This window comes from Hypomesus nipponensis, chromosome 7 (assembly GCF_054491055.1).
Source record: "Hypomesus nipponensis isolate SF chromosome 7, ASM5449105v1, whole genome shotgun sequence".
Lineage (NCBI taxonomy): Eukaryota > Metazoa > Chordata > Actinopteri > Osmeriformes > Osmeridae > Hypomesus > Hypomesus nipponensis.
The window spans coordinates 15,726,867-15,744,969 of NC_140367.1; the positions used below are offsets into that span (position 1 = coordinate 15,726,867).

General features: G+C 40.4%; 1 protein-coding gene across 2 annotated transcripts in view; it reads left to right on the plus strand.

The window, feature by feature from the left end:
• Positions 1-637: 637 nt before the first annotated feature.
• ano6 (anoctamin 6) overlaps positions 638-18,103 on the plus strand; it is a 76,654-nt gene continuing 59,188 nt past the window's right edge. Inside the window, exons 1-3 of one of the 2 annotated variants that reach the window (XM_084701187.1) lie at positions 638-921; positions 2,177-2,247; positions 2,925-3,053. In XM_084701187.1, coding sequence (XP_084557313.1) covers positions 795-921; positions 2,177-2,247; positions 2,925-3,053 — 327 coding nt within the window. In that variant the 5' untranslated portion in view covers positions 638-794. The remainder of the gene's footprint in view (positions 922-2,176; positions 2,248-2,924; positions 3,054-18,103) is intronic. The other variant, XM_084701188.1, reaches the window with a different exon arrangement.

Below are 18,103 nucleotides of genomic sequence, written 5' to 3' on the forward strand. Positions count from 1 at the left end.
CATAGAACATAATTGCCTCTAAAAGTTCATGTCAAGCCCTGCATCCCCATACAGTGGGGATAGCTTGAAGGGGCTTGAAGCTTGAAGGGGTTATGCACAAGATAAATGTGTATAGGTCTGTCAAGGAAAGCCAATTGGGACAAGCCTGGGGCAGATAACAAGGAACCAAAGAAAACTGGGGGTAACAAATAGGCTTTTTTTTCAACATATCTCTGTCTCTTTCATTGAAATCGGCAGTGTGGGTGGCCATAATGGGCGTTGTGCAGATGGCGGCGGTCTGTTTGGATGTGACGTAGGTGGCATCTAAGAATCAAATGTTGCACTGATAATCCAAGTGTTACCGCTGGTTAAATTAGTCCAGGGTATTGCGCAATAGCCAATCGCCACACACGCATCTCAATCTAGATAAGTGCGTTCTCCGTCCTCGCGGTCTTGCAAGACCATTCTTGGCAAGAACGTTCTTCTCTAGAACACAAGTAGGCCTACGTTATGCGTTATTTCGGATTGATAAACAGCTATTGATTCAACGTTAATACTTTGTTGAATAGTTGGTCTGCTGTCTGGGATATATTTCCGTAATCGTAGAATGCGGAAGGAACGCGTGTCGTACCCAAGCAACTGCATGTTTGAGGACCACTAAAGGGCGGTCCAAAAGTTTTTGGGTGGGCGGAGGCTAGAGCTGTCAAACCATGTCCCTTCCAAACCGCACCCTTTGTCAACTTCAACTACTTTGTCCTCCAATGTTGTGTCAGAAAGAAAAAAAATACTTCTCCATTAACTAAAGTTACTTACACATGACTTGCTTGACGGATAAAATGACCGAAAGTGGAGAGAACGATCTTCTTGAAATGGACTCGATGTCCGATAAGGAAGATTTGCAGGATGATACGGAGATACATATTGGAATAGTAGAGGAAGTCGGTGAGTTCACGCGGAATTTATTTGTTTTTTTTTTGCAACCAACTTTCATTAAAAATATGCCGTCACAGCTGTGATTTCAAGTTATCGGCCCTACTTGTTCTTCAAAGGGTCCGGCACCCTTAACACCGGGGCAGCCGATAACTATGCCAAATCACACAGTAACAAAGCAAAAACCCAAAGATTAATCTCAAATGTTGCCTAATTTAGTTGACCAATAGACCCATTTCCTTTGTTGAATTGTATGTGGCTATCAGTGACAAATTGCTAGCAGTTGACTAATTACTGCATCTAGGCCTATTCGGCATACATACTCCAAATTGTTATACAGGGAAGTGCCCTGTTTAGAAGTTAAAGCATGCTTTTACATGAAGGATGGAATTTAAGCCAACTGGAAGCTACTTATTGTCTTAGTGATGGGTGTGCTAAACTGAAATGTCTGTTTGGTATGATCATTGTATTGTTTACACATTTCTAGTGCAGCAAAGCTTATAGGAACACCCAGAAGAGTTTTCCTCATCACTCACTATTTCTCTGAACCTTACTTACAGTGTAAGCTGAACCTATTGTATTGTAGTGGACTTTTGTCTTGTGTAATACACCTTTACAGTATTTCACTGTATTGTTTTTCTCAATATTTTTTTTAGTTAGGCTAATTCGGGTGCACACTAATTATATGGTATGCTTATATAAGGCATACTTGAGGTTACAGTTTTAGAGACAATGGTAACCTAATAACCATAATAAAGATAACCTACACTAAAAATGCAGAGATTGAACTATATATATTATTATGTTATGGTGTATGGTATTTGGACTGATACAGTTCACTAATGTTCATCCTAACCCTGTTCATTGTGTAATTGATCTATGGTAGACAGAACAGGCAGTTATTTAAACAAAGATTAAATCACCTTAATAATACATATTAGGTGTGTCCCAAAATACAGGATTGTAGAATTTAAAACCACAATGACATTTATTACGACTGTGGAATATTTGGTTTGACCATTTGTCAGTTTGTCAATAAGTGTAGGCCAAATGTTTCCAAAACATCTGTCTTTATTCACATTTTCCAGTGTACAACATTTTCTAAAAAGAATGTTATGTAATCTATTGTGATCCATCAAATATGATCTTAGTTGGCCTGTATTTGAAGCATTAAAATGTCAGAAACAAATGTACTCAAATGGATTCATTGAATGAAACAATTTAAAATACTTTTGTTGGTGAGCCTACATTTTCTTCTTTACTTCAGTTTATTCTCAGGAGTTTTTGCCAACATATGAGACCATACCTGAAGGAACATTAGTTACCAAAGCAGAAAAGGTGGGTATGCAACCATAATTATTAAATAGCTCTGTGTTTCCTTTAGGATTCTTTTTAGCAGTGGGGGCAGGTCTATCAGACATCTATTAAAACTACTTCAGCATAATACTGCACCTAAAATACAAACGTGAGCAAGGGCAGCAATTGCTATCAAATCAGCAGATGTGCAATTCAGCTAGCAGGGGAAGAATACAAACAACGAAAATCACCAGTTAACTTCATTTGAATTTGCAAGAACTATAGACTTATACAATAACAGTCTTAAATTAACTGACAACATCAATTATACGACTACGAATGAGAATACGAGTTCTCAAGTTCTCACACACGCAATTTCAACTGGGTGTGAAGCACGTGTCCGTGCTATTCTCCGACATGCACTCTAACAATCACTGCTGATAGACTGCCTATAATTTTGTACAGCCCTATTTCTGATACCGTGGCGGCAGAAATTGAGCCGTGGAACATAGAGGAAACACTGTAGCTTCTTGTCTTTGATTAAAAAATGTTGGTTGGAGCTTTGTAGAATTAACTGTGCAGCACAGAACAGTAAAATATTTGGCTTGGCTTTGTGTTCAAAAAAGGGTTCTGTTTTGTCTATATGTACAATTTAATGGAGGATGAGGACTGCAAGTTTAGAGCATGGAGAGCCTGATGACTTCTACAATTGCCCACAGGCTGAGTTCAATGACCAACTTGACTCATTGTTCTTCAACGATGGGGTGAGGCGGGTCGATTTTGTCTTGGTCTATGAGGATGAGGACAAGAAAGATATTGACAAAAGTCACATCTTTCATCAACGAAAAGTAAGTAATTTTTGGTTATCTGGTACTTACTTCTGACGTTTTAATTACTCAAGTCCTGTTGGGATATAAACACTTTTTTCCTTTTGTCTTCCTTTTAAACCTTTTTTAGACAATTGTGGTTTTTAATAAACAATATTTTAGAAGTATGTTTAAATAGAGCCTGTAGAATTAAACAAAGTTGTCTTTTTTATATATAGGATTTTAGTTTATGGTATAACTGTACTAAACCGTAACCCTTTAAAGGCCAATATTAAAATCACTACTGTAGTAAAATAGTTAACTGAAAGCATTCACACACAATGATTTTGTCATTGTAAACACATGATATTTACTCTGTTTGTAAAGGGAGTTTGCCTCACAATGCAAGGTCTAAGGTATTCTGAAAATGTATGCACATGGTCCTAAAGTTTAAGATCTTTAAGTTCCTGTAAAGGGACAATAAAATATGTGTTCTGAGTTTGTCACACCACAGAAAAATGTGTTCCTAACCACCAGCCAAATTTGAAAAAATCGCCAAGTAACAAAAATAAGTGATCAAAATTGTGAAAGAATTGACAGGTTTCTCAGATCTCAAACGCTGGGTTCATGTCCGCTGAGGTCGCTGAAACCACGCCCACTCGCGGGAAAGTTGCTCCTCTCTCAACTGTCAAAACCGCTACAACAAATAGGATAGACCGGTGGTACTCAATAGGCGGACCGCGGTCCGGACCTGGACGGAGACGCAATACAATTTGGACCGAAGCCAAAATCAACATTCTAATTTAGTCATGATCCAAGCGAGTTTTCATTGGTGCGTGATTTCACGCCTATATTGTTTTCCCTATGGTATCTATTTTCTGTGTCCAATCCAAAGATCCAATCAAGAGCTGTAATAGTAATCACCATGACAACTCACTCACTCAACGTTGGCCGCAACCTCTGTGGATCATGCAGGTGTCAAAGCATTGACACTTTGAACAAAATTACCCCCAGAACTCTGAGGTAAGGGCCAGAAAAATAAACCATCACTGTTCCAGACCCTGGATGGAAATTTGAGTGGACCTTTTTGAGTTTCTAATTGAGTACCCCTGGGTTAGACTCTACAACAAAAATGGATGCTCCAGGTCATGCTAGCATGACAACGATGACTAAGGCTCTTTGCATATCCATGTTGCACACCATCTGATGTGCGGTTTACGGGGCCATTCCACGCGCACGTCCGACCCAGACCCATTGCTCAATGAGATGTCCTCCTGCAACCAAGTCCCATACACTGACCATCTCCCTGGTACCCTTCTCATCCGATGGTGGGCAGATCACCATGGCTTCATGGAGATCCAAAGAGACATTCTAGCATTAGCAATGTATAAAGCCACCCAGCCACAGGATACTTACGGACCACATTGGTCGCCGTAGGTCTTGCTCAGCACTTGCTCAGCTTGAGCACTATGCCTAGAGTAGAGATAGTTGCTGAGTGTTATCTAATGCAAGCCTCTTTATTGTGTACAAGCTGCGCAAACATTGCCCAAAACACAGTCACACACAGGTCTCAGTTCTCAAGTACTCTACTTTCTGCGCCTCTATGATGTCTAGCGCGTGGCACGCAGTACAGAAGCACTCTCGACTGTGGTATCCCCGAACCTGACCGAGGGGGCAGCATCCGTGTAGAACTCGAGGGCGGTGGACGTTTCCACCTCATTGTTATAGACAAACGAAATACCGTTCCAACCTGCCCCCATCGTTAAGCACCAGGGTGTCCTGCAGGATTGCTACAGTTTTGCACAGGTCCAGGAGGCGAGAAAAATATGGGAGATAATGCGCATTGCAAAGTTTAGATGGTCTAGCAGAGAAAGCTTTTATGTTTATCTTGTGTTTGCTCATGGACACAGCACTACAGGTGGCCCTGTAGCCCTGAACGCGCTCAAGCTTCTCCGTGGGCAACAACGCCTGCATTGGTGTGCTGTCCAGCTGGATGCCTAGGAACTTAAGCTTGGTCAGTGGGCCTACATTATCTAGTCAGACAATGGGACACCTAGCTTGTCGCTACGTACGTAAATGCAACAGGCGGGAGGAGAATAAGGAAAATCCACATGAAAATAATCATCCACCGGTTGCAGAACAAAAGACAATTGACCTGTTCGGGGCGCGCCTTGCAGGTTATTGCAACATGACTAACCATCGGCAGCTCAGACAGACCTTATCCAGCATTGAACCCATGAGTCAGACCATTCAGCAAGTAGGATACAAAACAACGATTGGGATGCTTCTCTAATGCAGCACAAAGTCTCCAAATGTTCACAGGGGTTGACACCAGTTTATTCACTTGCCCTTTGGGGCCGGGGTGGGCACACAACTCGGGGATGAGCGTCACCGCAGTACATTTACATTTAGCTGATGCTTTTTATCCAGAGCGACTTTAAGAGACAACTTTACAAAAGTGCATAGGTCAATGATCATAAACAACGAGATAGCCCCAAAAACCATTGCGCGTAGCCAAAACATGAAGCATACATTGTGAAAAGCAAATAAGTGCCAATGGGAAGAAACATAAGAGCATGTAGTTAAACAAATTACAAATTAAACAACATGAACCTCAAAAGTGCAAAAGCGTACCTGTAGGAAAGCAAGCAACAAAAATATAATTCACAGCGAGTACAAGTAGTTAAATCAGTTAATTATTGGTTACAGTAACTGCAAGCATGCAGATATTTGCAATTAGCATAGCGACATACATTTTCATTGAAATTAATACACAGCATTGGGGTAACAGCGGACAACTGGTTGGGCTCTACCTTCCTCCGATCACCATTTTATACGGCCTCCTGAGGTGCCTCATTTTTAACAACATGTATACGGTTCTCGGACACCGAGTGAGCCAGGGATCTGCACACGGAGCAGGAGAGCATGTGCCAGATAAACACTGGTAGGGGGTTAAATATTGTCCAAACAACCAAAACAAATTCCCCTATGGTTTAAAGGAAGATGGGAAACTGAACAGTTTATTAGCATGAACCAAATAATGCCAATACCAATAGAATTACAGTTATTTGACTCTATGGGTTAAATCAGAGCAAGAATGGTCAAAGTAAGGTTAAAATGAAATATACATTTCATAACATTGAAAATTAATGAAATCAATTACAAGGCAAACATGTTACAAATTTAAGGTTAACTCTTACCTACACTACCATGATTATTGTAAACCGGAGAAAAAAAGAAAGGTGTGAGGAAGGAGAAGGAGTACAAGCCAGAGCTGAGGAGGTCTCAGGGGATCAAGAATCCACAGAACAATGCTTCACAATTCCCTTTACACACAAAGTAAGTAAGTAAGACTTTATTTATATAGCACATTTCATACAAGAATTGTAGCTCAAAGTGCTTTACATAAAATCAATAAAAACAATAATACAGGTGATAAAAGTCATAATTAAAATAGCAACAATAATATAATAAAAGTAGTAAATCCCTTCTGAGATAAAATTACTTAAATGCTTCGGTAAAAAGGTAGGTTTTAAGCTATCTTTTAAAAATGTCTAGCGTGTTTGCTTCCCTAATATTTATGGGTAATTTGTTCCATAGTTTTGGGGCGTAATTAGCAAAGGCCGAATGACCAATCTTCTTATGACTGCTTCTGGTGACCTCTAATAGGCCTGCATTTGATGATCGCAGTGTTCGAGCTGGTGTGTAGTTTATAAGGGAGTTAGCAATGTAGCTAGGTCCTTGTCCGTGTAGAGCTTGTGTGAGAGATTGTATGTGAGGAAAAGGACCTCAAAGTCAATTCTGAAAGTGACAGGGAGCCTGTGTAAAGTAGCTAGGACAGGACTAATGTGTTCTCTCCTTTTAGTTTTTGTTAATAATCTAGCTGCAGAATGTAGTCTTTCAGTGGTTTTCTTGGGAAGACCAGTGAAAAGTGCGTTACAGTAGTCCAGCCAGCTAGATATAAAAGCATGAATTAACTTCTCTGCATCATTTTGGTTTATGAATGGTCGTACCTTTGCTATATTCCTCAGGTGAATAGGTCTCATTCACCAAATGTTCTTACAAACAAATTTGTTCTCAAACCCCACTTACACAGTTTTCACGAAGATTCTGGCATTCACCAATGTTTTCTTATTTGGGATTTGTTCTTAGGTAAGAACAGAATTTCCGCACACCCAAGAGCACTCTTACCACAATTGAGAGCTGAAATTTTTGCGCAAAATAAATAGTTATACCTTTTTCATCCGTTCTAATTTTAAATTGAATATTTCTCTCCTTTATAATTTTCCAACTAATAATTGTCCTAATTTTACACTTCTTTCTTGTTTGTTTTAATAAATACACACTACACTTACACTTCTGCTCATTTGTAATGCAATTGGAATTTCTATTGTGTATGAATTGTGCTAGGCCTATATAAATACAGTATTTTACAATCGCTATGAAAGTTTTTTCAGTACCTTTAACAAGTTTCCTAAACTCAACACAGTGAGCACAACATCCGTCTGTGTAGGCTGTACAATTAACACATTTCTTGTTGATTTGACACAAAATGCATAGAGTAAACACAAATTTTAAATGCTTGAACTTCTTTTACACACAAGCTCAACCAAGACCAAAACAATCGATTTTTACTGCCCAATTTACCAATGCTTTCACACTGTCAACAAAACAGATAACATCATGTTCAAAACCTAAATTATTAGCTAAAGTCAAAGTGAAAAGCTGTTTATATTGTGAATTGAAACAGAAATATATCCCCTGTATTTGATTCTATTGCTTCTGAGAAACAGCTTAAGTTATGTAAATACTGTACATCACAGCTGATTCCCAACTAGGAAACACTAAGGTGTTGAGGTTCTTTCAATTGCATGATCATATGGTATAGACAGTAAAGAGAACCTCTTTGGGCTGATCTGGTGTGGGTAAGACTGAAAGTAAGAATACAGTAATGCCTGCACAAGGGAGAGGAAGACAAGTACCAGGACAAGGGAGAGGAGTGGGACAAGGGAGAGGAAGACAAGTACCAGGACAAGGGAGAGGAGTGGGACAAGGGCAAGCGAGAGGAAGACAAGTGCCAGGACAAGGGAGAGGAAGACAAGTACCAGGAAAAGGGAGAGGAAGACAAGTACCAGGACAAGGGAGAGGAAGACGCGTACCAGGCCAAGGGAGAGGAGTGGGACAAGGGAGAGGAAGACAAGTACCAGGACAAGGGAGAGGAAGACAAGTACCAGGACAAAGGAGAGGAAGACAAGTACCAGGCCAAAGGATAGGGACAAGGGAGAGGGACAGGAGTTAGAAAGGAAGGGCCAGAGCTCGGGTAATACTGTAAATGGAAGCTATATTGCATATTTCTTGTCTTGTTGCAAATGAAGTCTTTACTGCAGCAATTATGTTATGTCTTTTTTTTCAATACAGTAACCGTACATTCTATAAAGCTACTCTGAGATGGGTCATTCAAAAAACTGTAAACTAGCCTTGCTTTGCTTTCAATTCAAATCAATTATGTTAACAGGGAACTTTGCCATCAAATAATAAGTGACTTATCACTGTATTTATAGACCCAAAGTAGGCTTATTCCTTACACTAGGACTACACCACACAATGGCATATTTATTGCTGCTGCAAAATGTTGCAGATCGTTCCCTGAGGAGGGATCACATCTTCCTTGACCATACCGATTTATTTGCAGAGAGCGACGAGTAGGCTACCTGTTGGAACGCTTTAGGCTACCAAGAGCAGTCCTCATGGATATTTGTAACAGTAAAAAAAGTGTTTTTGCTTAAGAATTCAGATTTAAGTTAAACCATACATTTTTTTACTTCATAAGTTCTGTGCACATCTCCAGATACAGCGTTCACTGCATGAGTAATTGCATACCATGCATCGGTTTGATTTACTTATTTGTATCCACAGCCGACGCTATTACGTAAATATGATGTGTCGTTTGTCGCTAACTTTTTGCAGCTGTACCTCCACTTCATAATTATTATTACATTTCTCTGTCTTTTGTCGAGGCCTCCACCGTCTTTACCACGTTGTTTCATTTCTCTGAGTGTGCACACGGCCCTGCCATATCATGTCCTTTTATGGGAATTAACGGGGCGTTTACCTATGCTAAATAGGAGCAACGGGGCATGACCTTTCGGCTTATGAAATATTGGGATTCATCATTCTAAGAACACACCTGCGAACAATTCTGCTGTTTAAGAACGCTTCTTGAATCACACGTAGATTTTTCTTAGGAACCTTCTTAAGAACAAATTTAAGAAAAACCTAGGAAGATATTGGTGAAAGAGGCCCAATGAGTCCAGGATTACACAGAGACTCGTCACCTATGGTTTAAGACAGGGGGTTAAGCCTCCGAGATTCTTAGTAAGCATCTCTCTTTTGGATTTGGGGCCACATAATAGGACTCCGGTTTTGTCTTCATTTAATTTAAGAAAGTTATCATTCATCCATTTGTTTATTGCCAACAGGCAGTTGGTAATGGAATTGATGGCCGTTGCATCAGGGGTTCAGTGGATATATATAGTTGTGTGTCATCCGCATAGCTATGGAAATCTATGTTATGTTCTCTGATTATGTCGCCGAGTGGTAACATATATAAAGAGAAAAAAGTAATGGACCCAAGCAGCTTCCTTGAGCAACCCCATAGCAGTTCTCATGTTTCTTGGACCTATGGTCTCCTAAACTAACGTAAAACTTCCTTCCTGTGATATATGATTTTATCCAGTTCAATACACTATCCGTGAACCCAATAAGCTTTTCCAGTCTATTGATTAGGATGTCGTGATCAATGGTATCAAATGCTGCACTACAAAAGCAATCAATCAAACCACTTCTTGACCCTTATCAACATATGACTAGCAATGCACAGTAAGTTACACAATGGAGTGTGAGAGCCATCAAGTAGAGACCCGGTCGAGCAATTACAGATTTCAGCATATGAGAGGTGGGAGCAGGTTGACATCCAGCCTTACACACTGGTCACCAAATTGAGGTCCCTTACCGACCGTCTAGCTGCAGATGCCATTTCTGGAGGTATAGAGCGTCTGTCTTCAGACAGACAGACTTGACACACCAAAAGCTACATAAAACGTGTCCAGTCAAGTTCTTGGACTTTCTAAGGTTGCTGCCTTTCAGGAATATGGACACACTACTGCACAGACTCTGGCTCCAAATTACATCACCAGCGCAAGATTCATGTACAGTGTGAGGAAGCGGAGACGCGTTGTCCATCTTTTTATAGTCTTGTTTACTTTGGCCGGGCCGCAGCCTGAAGAAGTGAGCTGAATAGCGTATGAGGTGTGAGATGATATGAACGCTTTAAATTTGTCATATTATCTCAACAGTAAATGTAAAATGTACAGCATGTTTAACAACAAGTCTAGCCAGCTATCCAGCCATGTCATTGTCCCCAAATCAATTTAAAGATTCTCACGGAACAAAATGATCAGCCATGTGTGGCCTAATTGTTGGCCGCAGCCTCGAGTAGATAGACTAGCGAGTTGAATAGCAAATGGAATATGAGATGATCGCTTACTAACCCAGTAAGTTCATAAAAGTAATATTCCCCAGATAGATACAAATAAATGTTGGAGGTCACTTGTTGAAATAGATATAAGCTTGTTAAAGGTGTTTTAAATTCTAGGCTTTGACTGACCCAGTTGCTATGGTAACGCAGCAGCCAGTCTGATCTTCAACCTACCCAGATGCTCCCATGTTACCCCGCTCTTCATCTCCCTCAACTGGCTACCCATCACGCCTCGCATCAGATTCAAGACTCTCGTACTGACCTTCTGAGTACACAGGACAGCACCTGACTACATCCAGTCTCTCGTCCAGCCTTACTCCCCCACCTACGGTCTTCTTCTGACAACCGTCTGGTGGTCCCTACCTCTCAAGAGCTCCCGCTCCCAGCCCAAGCTCTTCTCCTGTCTGGCCCCCCCATTGGTGGAATCTTCTCCCCACCTCGATTAGAGATACTGACTGTCTCTCCACCTTCAAGAAAAAGAGTACAACGGTATTTGTAAAGATTTATTGGATCAGATGTTAGTTTATTTCCTCCAGGAACACAATGACACTTGAGGGACTTGTTGCACTTGTTGGTTAGTTGGGGTGTGCTTGCCTTCGGCGAGCATAAACCATTGTTATCTCACATATATATTTATTTCTTTAATTATTATTGTTTATTTTCGCGCCCCTAAGGCTCAGTCAATATTTGGACTACACAGACAACGTTGATGTCAAAAAGTTCGTCTTGGTCACGATTGCATTTGTTCTATTGGGATTTATGTTCCGTTGCACGGTTTAGGTGTGTTTAATTACATTTTTGTGGCAAAAGTGAAGTTAACGGTGGCTAACTTGCTAGCCACAGTCACTGATGCTACTGACGTCATTAACTTCACGAAATATTGCGTGACTACCTCTAGCAGAACATTAGTTTAGCAGCTCGTTAACTTCTGGGAGATAGCTAGGCTAACTGCTTTACTGCAAGGGAGCTGCAGAAACACCACAAGCAAAGAGGCTAGGATGATAACTATTTACTCATTTTACTTTGTGATATGAAACACAAATGTGAATTGTGTGTGTAATGTACAATATAAGCTGATATAAGGAAGTAGTTACATCTACTTTCCAAAACAGTAGTCCACTATTTCACTGAAGCATTAGCATCATGACATTAGCCTCTGTTGCTGGGCAACACATACTACAGCGGTCTATGATGCATCTGTTTTCAATCGTTAAAATAAACATTCCTCACAAATACATTTTTGTTGTAGGATTTATTATGACATTAGATTACAAGGAAATGATTTGTTGGTGAAATTATCATTACGTGTGGCTTCAAACCAGTGTAGCTCACTGCAACACTGTACTGTAGCTTAGTCTAGTAGCTAAAAAAAACATCTCCACAGCTGTTTACATAGCTGCCTACATAGGAAGTCAAACGGCGGCACATGTTCGGCACTACCCTTACTTAAATCGCAAGCTACTGCTGGTAACGTCGTTGTTAAAATACATTTCAAAGAGGGATCTTTATTAATGAATGCAATACGAGTAGGCTAAATGCCTGAAAATATCACGTGAAGGAAAAAACTTACACTGACGTTTAAGTCATAGAGATTAGGTCAATTTTTACACCGGTCTGCCAAATGTATTCGTTTTGATTCAATTATGAGGTTGCTGATCACCATTCCCTCTTGCAGGGGAAATGAGAAGACAACTATTTTATTCTACTCTTCACTCTTAGTATTTTGAGTTGTAAATGAGCAGAAAAAAATATGCTTTTAAATCTATGTAATCTTTATAAATAATAAGTAGGCTATGCATTTTAATATAAAATATACAGAAATGTAATTTAAATACGGACCCCTGCAACCAACGCAAGTAAGCAAGCACACCCTACAATTTCCCCAGAAATTTTACCCTCTCTAGTTGTAACTGATTTAACTACTGGTGCTCGCTGTGAATTATATTATTCTTGCTTTCCTCCAGATACACTTTCACTTTCGAGGATGTTGTTGTTAATTATAATTTGTGTAACTACATGCCTTTGTGGTTCTACTCATTGTCACTTATTTGCTTTTCACAATGTATGCTTCATGTTTTGGTTACCTGCAATGTTTTTGGGGCGTTGTTTATGATCATTGACCTATGCACTTTTTGTAAAGTTCTTTCTTGTGAGTCGCTTTGGATAAAAGAATCTGCTAAATTAATACATGTAAATGTAAACTCATTTTAGACACAAGCTCATAACAGCCATTGAAAAAGCCTTTTTCAATGGCTCTGGCTCATTATGTACCCAGCGCATACATTTTGAACGGTGAACAGACAGTTTTTCTGGAACCAAAGCCTGTGTATTGACAGATTTTTCAACTAATTAGTAGTTCCAGGCAATCAGAATCGAGTATGCACCCGGACTATGGTATAAAAGTATAAATACTTTTTCAGATCTTTTTGAATCTCGCCCTTGACAAATACCCCATATATAATGGCGGATTCCTCCTCAAATTAGCAAAATATTGTAAAATTGACGTTCAAGAGTTAGACTTAACTGCCAACAAAGGAATCATAAAAACATTTCAACCTGCAGAATTTTAAATGCAGAAGGATTTGACCCACCAGCCTCCGGGTTGCAGATGCTACACTAGCAAACTGAGCCACTGGTACTATAATGCTTGGAAAGGATGGTTGCTTAAGTACACTGAGTGACTAACATGAAGGGGACTATACAGTGTCCAATGCAGTCTCACAATATTGTTCAAAACTCACTTTTACACACATGATGTAAGAAATCATTGACGTATGCGCTTTTGTAAAGCTCTTTCTTGGAAGTCGCTTTGGATAAAAGCGTCTGTGATATGCTGGCTTGATATAGCATGATCTTATCAAAAAATAAATAGTTCTTGCTCTTCTTGTTTAGTAGTCCCCTCAGAGCAAAACATTATCGTTACTGTGATGTCCTGACTATGTTGTCAGGCCACCACTAGTTGGCGCTGCGCCGCCAATGATACAATGACTTGGTATGTTGCTCACCAAGGGCGTAACTACGCATTCTTTGGAGGGTCGTGTCCCCCCAATATTGAGAAAATACCAATCTGCCCCCCCAATATACAGCAGAAAATATGTAAAATATATGTTTGCTTTTGATGAACCTTGTCAATGGATCAATCTTGTTATGTCTTATTTGCAATTTATTTCTGTTAAGAAAAACATAAGTGTGGGAATCCCCCCTCCTAATTGTACGCTGGTGTGATTTAGTTTGAATAAACCTGGCAGTCAGTTGAGAGCAAAGAAAGTAATGTTAGTTAACTTGTTGGAGAGGACGTAGAGTAATGGAGCATTTGAGGTTACCTAAAAAGCAGAGAAAACTGGACCAGCAGCCAAGCATACGCGTTTTTTTTCAGACAGTAAGTAACTTGATACCGAGATAAATGTGTAAGCAAAGGGGCAGTCACTGTCTCAGAGAAATTACACTATTCCTTTAGATGTGAATTAAAATGGTCAATGTAGTCCTCGAAACTATGTTCTAAATGTGCACATTTTCATATAAATATAGAATTGTAGGCAATGCACTTAACAAAACAAAAAAATATGGGGAAGAGTCCCCAACAATGTGTTAACCATGGTTTTAATCCAAGTTCAAACCACTGTAATTCAGTCCTATTGTGACATATCAAGGTTAAATTGTGCATGGTAGGCATCTTGAAGCCTATTAAGTTTGAAAAATGTCCATCGTCTCACTACAACTCCAGATGCATATCCACCACTGTATCACACTCTCCCTGACCTCGCCTGGCTGGTCTCCGGCCCAAGATCTTGAGCAATGGCCTCTTCACAGGAGCCTGCCTCTGAATGTCATGCTCCTATCCAACTGGATCCTCTTGCTTATACAGCAGGTCCTCTGTGAAGAGAAATCTGGTTCAGAAGGAAAGACCTCAAAGCCAGGAAGTTGACCCATGTGTTGGTTTTGCCCTTCAAAGAGAATGCTTTTCCGGACCCCATTAACCCCCTCCTTGCTAGTACCCACCAGCAGCAACTGATGACATTAACATTAACACGCCCACCCACACCGCAGTCATTCTCGAGGGCCTCCCACCCCTGCCTCTCTGGTCCCCAGGCCCAAGTATCTCCCAGAACGTAATAAAACAAAGTACATAAAATAGTTTAGAATGGAATAAGAGAGCCAAAGTGGCCACATTAAACTTACCACATCCACAATTCTCATCTCTCCAGTATGGATGTTTTGATTCTCAACTGACTTTCCCTCTGTTATCCACTCTCATTACTCTACCCTCGCCAGCTGGTCACATTTCCAAGATGTTCGCTAGACAGCACCCCTCCTGGATCCTTAGTCACAGCTTGTCCCACAGCTCCTCCCAGCTGTCTCAAAGATCACAATCCCTACCTCCTCAGCAGGGATCCCCCCAGGTATCCACACCCCTGCGGCTTCGCTCGAGCTGTCCCTTCCACTGCTTCCCCAGAGTCCTCAAGTCCTATTGCGATCCAACAATGTCCTTCCAGCTTTTCTCATTCTCCACATGGAATTTCCATGTTCCGCACCATGCAACAAGGGTCTCCTGGCCCTCCTTGGTCTTTACCTCCTGGATGTCTTCCAAGGCAACTATGTTGAGATGCCCAACCTTCTTCTGCCTTCCGTGATCATCGGCCCCGGTACCATCCAGGGACCACCAAGTTTTCGCTCCACATACAGGACTGCTCTAGCGTCTCTGCCTTTCTCTCTTCAAGGACGTTGTATGCTCCACCTTCAACAAGCGCCAGGCTGGGGATGATTTTCTTTACCTTATTCTGCCAGGTAGCACTCAGCGGCACTGGGTTTTACACCAACCTTGTGCGTTTTGCCTCTAAAGCCGCAAGCTGGCCCCTGCAAATAAAGATCCTGCAATAAAGGCACATTCTGGGGCATTCTATTCATCCCAAAGTTAACTTCCTGCTGACAAACTGAAACTCTTCACTCTCTTCTCCAACTACCTGATTTGCACCAATCGTCAACTCCTCTCTCTTTTGGGACATCTCAACTTCCTCTCTGCATGATACCCCTGCAGCAGGCTTGACTTTTCTACCAGCCTCATCATCCTTCAACAGGCTTAGCTTTGCTACCTGCCTTAACATCCTACAACAGGCTTGGATTTCATCTCCCTACAACAGGCTAGGTGGCAAATATATTTCAATATTTTTAATATTTCTATTTATTTGTCTCAAAGTCAACACTACCCGTCCATGGCCATGCTTAAGCCACCTGCTGCATACACGACAAACTCTCAGTGCTATACCACCAGACGGCATTGTTGCTAACAGGAACCGGTTTGTGACGTCATATGCTAGCAAAGGCTGGCTAGTCAGCGGTAGTGGTGATTACTTCCCAAAAATTAAATGATTACCTAAACCGTGCTACAGAGTAATAGCAATGCTAACAGAAATGATACATTATCAGCAACTACATTTCCACCAAACCCATTATTAACGCTAATATCAAATGTCAAATTTTGAGAAAAAGTGTTTTAATGGGTGTACTTACATTTTATAACTCTTATTTCTGTATCTTTAGGTATGCTTAGTAGGTATGCTTATTATTTATGAAGATTGCATGAATTAAAAAGAATACAACATACATTTTTTATACCTTCAAAATACTAAGAGTGAAATTATAGAATGAAACAGGGTTCTCTTATCTTCCTTTTTGCAAGAGGTACCTTAGGTGAAAGGTGATGTGGGGCTCACAGAGTTGAAACAATTGCATAAAAACTGAGAAATTGGGCAATCCTGGCCCTAAACTATATTGTGCCTTAAACTTCCCCTTAAGTTTTCCCCTTCAACTGATGTTGTAGGCAATCATTGGGTGTGCTCACGCCTTCGACGAGCACAACCATTGTTCTCTCACATATATATTTATTATTTCTAGTTTCTTTTCACACCCCTAAGGATCTGTCAATATTTTGACTACATAGACAATGTAGGTGTAAAAAGTTTTTGTCTTGGTAGCGATAGAATTGTTTGTATTTTTATTTACGTTACGTTGCACGGTTTAGGCTGAACTCCCTTGTGTCAACAAAGGGTACTCAGTGGTGCCAACGTCACTACGTCAGCTCACGTTAACAACGACGCATGGATACAACGTGCATAGATGTGCTGCTGCACAGGAGTATCGTATCATGTCGTGGTGTACTAGCAGCATCATACATGTACATTTAAGCAAATCAATGCATGTACAGTAAGTTATGTCACATTAAATAATGTATTTAAACTCAAGCTTGTGTGTCGCTGTCTTCAATGCCACAGCCTAAACTTTAGGTCAAAAGCAACGTTTCTCATTTCAGGCGCATTCAAACAAGCCAGTCAGTGAAGTTTGGCTAGCAACAGCAGTTAGCTTGCTCGTAGCAAATTTATTTTGAATGAGCCATTTCCCCCGAAATAAATGGCAAGCTTTTATGTTTTTGGGAGCATATTTTCAGTTAGCCTATGGTACTGTTTGAATCGTGATTCCATCTGAAACAGTAGCTTGTTTCAAAGGGGATTCTTTATAAATTATGAAATATGAGTAGGCTAAATGTTTGAAAAATGTCACGAGAAGAGACAAATTTAAGGGGACAGACCCACCTGCAACTGACGCTAGCAAGCACACCCTACAATTTCCACAGAAATTGTACCCTCTCTAGTTCACATTGGATTAGAATTGCATTAATGAAGAAACCCCTTTCAAACAAGCTGATCAAACAATGTTGTCCCTCTATGGCTATATCTTATAGTAGCTGAAATCATGATTCAAAGTAGGGGTGGGAATCTTTTGGTACCTCACGATTCGATTTTTTACATTTGTGAATCGATTTGCTAGAAAACTGAATCGCTATTCAAAGATATTTTTTATTTTATTTTTTCTAATTCAAAGAGTACCATCTGCTAACTCAAAGTGTGTCCAAAATGTTTTTAATAACCTCGAAATATATGTGGCAAGCAGCTAAGAAGGAAAAGTTTGCCTTTCTTCTGAAAGTCCTGTGCCTCATACACCACATAACTGCAGAAATAACTTATTGTGTAATAACCACTCTTGAACAAACTAATGGACAAGTAATTTGTGTACATACAGCTCATAATTAGGGTAACAACCACACACAGTCGTCAACATTCTCAATGGTCAACCCATGTCCATTGTAATCTCAACACGATGAACATAACGACTAGTGCTGTCAGTTTAACGTGTTATTAACGGCGTTAACGCAAACCAATTTTAACGGCATCAATTTTTTTATCGCGCAATTAACGTTTTTTGGGGCCAAGCAAACTTTGTAGTTTTTTTTCACATGCTGTTGTAGCAACTACTGATTTTAGAAAACTACAACACCACACCGGATCTAGCTAGACCGGAAACAACAGGCACGCCGCACACACTTGTTTGGGCTTGCAAGCCGGCTAAAGAGTAGTAGCTAATACTGGGGACACACTAAACAACTTTGATCTCAAAAGATCTTCAAAGTGTGAGAGACCACACACAAAGACAAAAAATCCTAGATTTAGCCGTTTTGCTCCTACAGTGTGTGGTGTGCCATGATTTGACAAAGACAGCACAC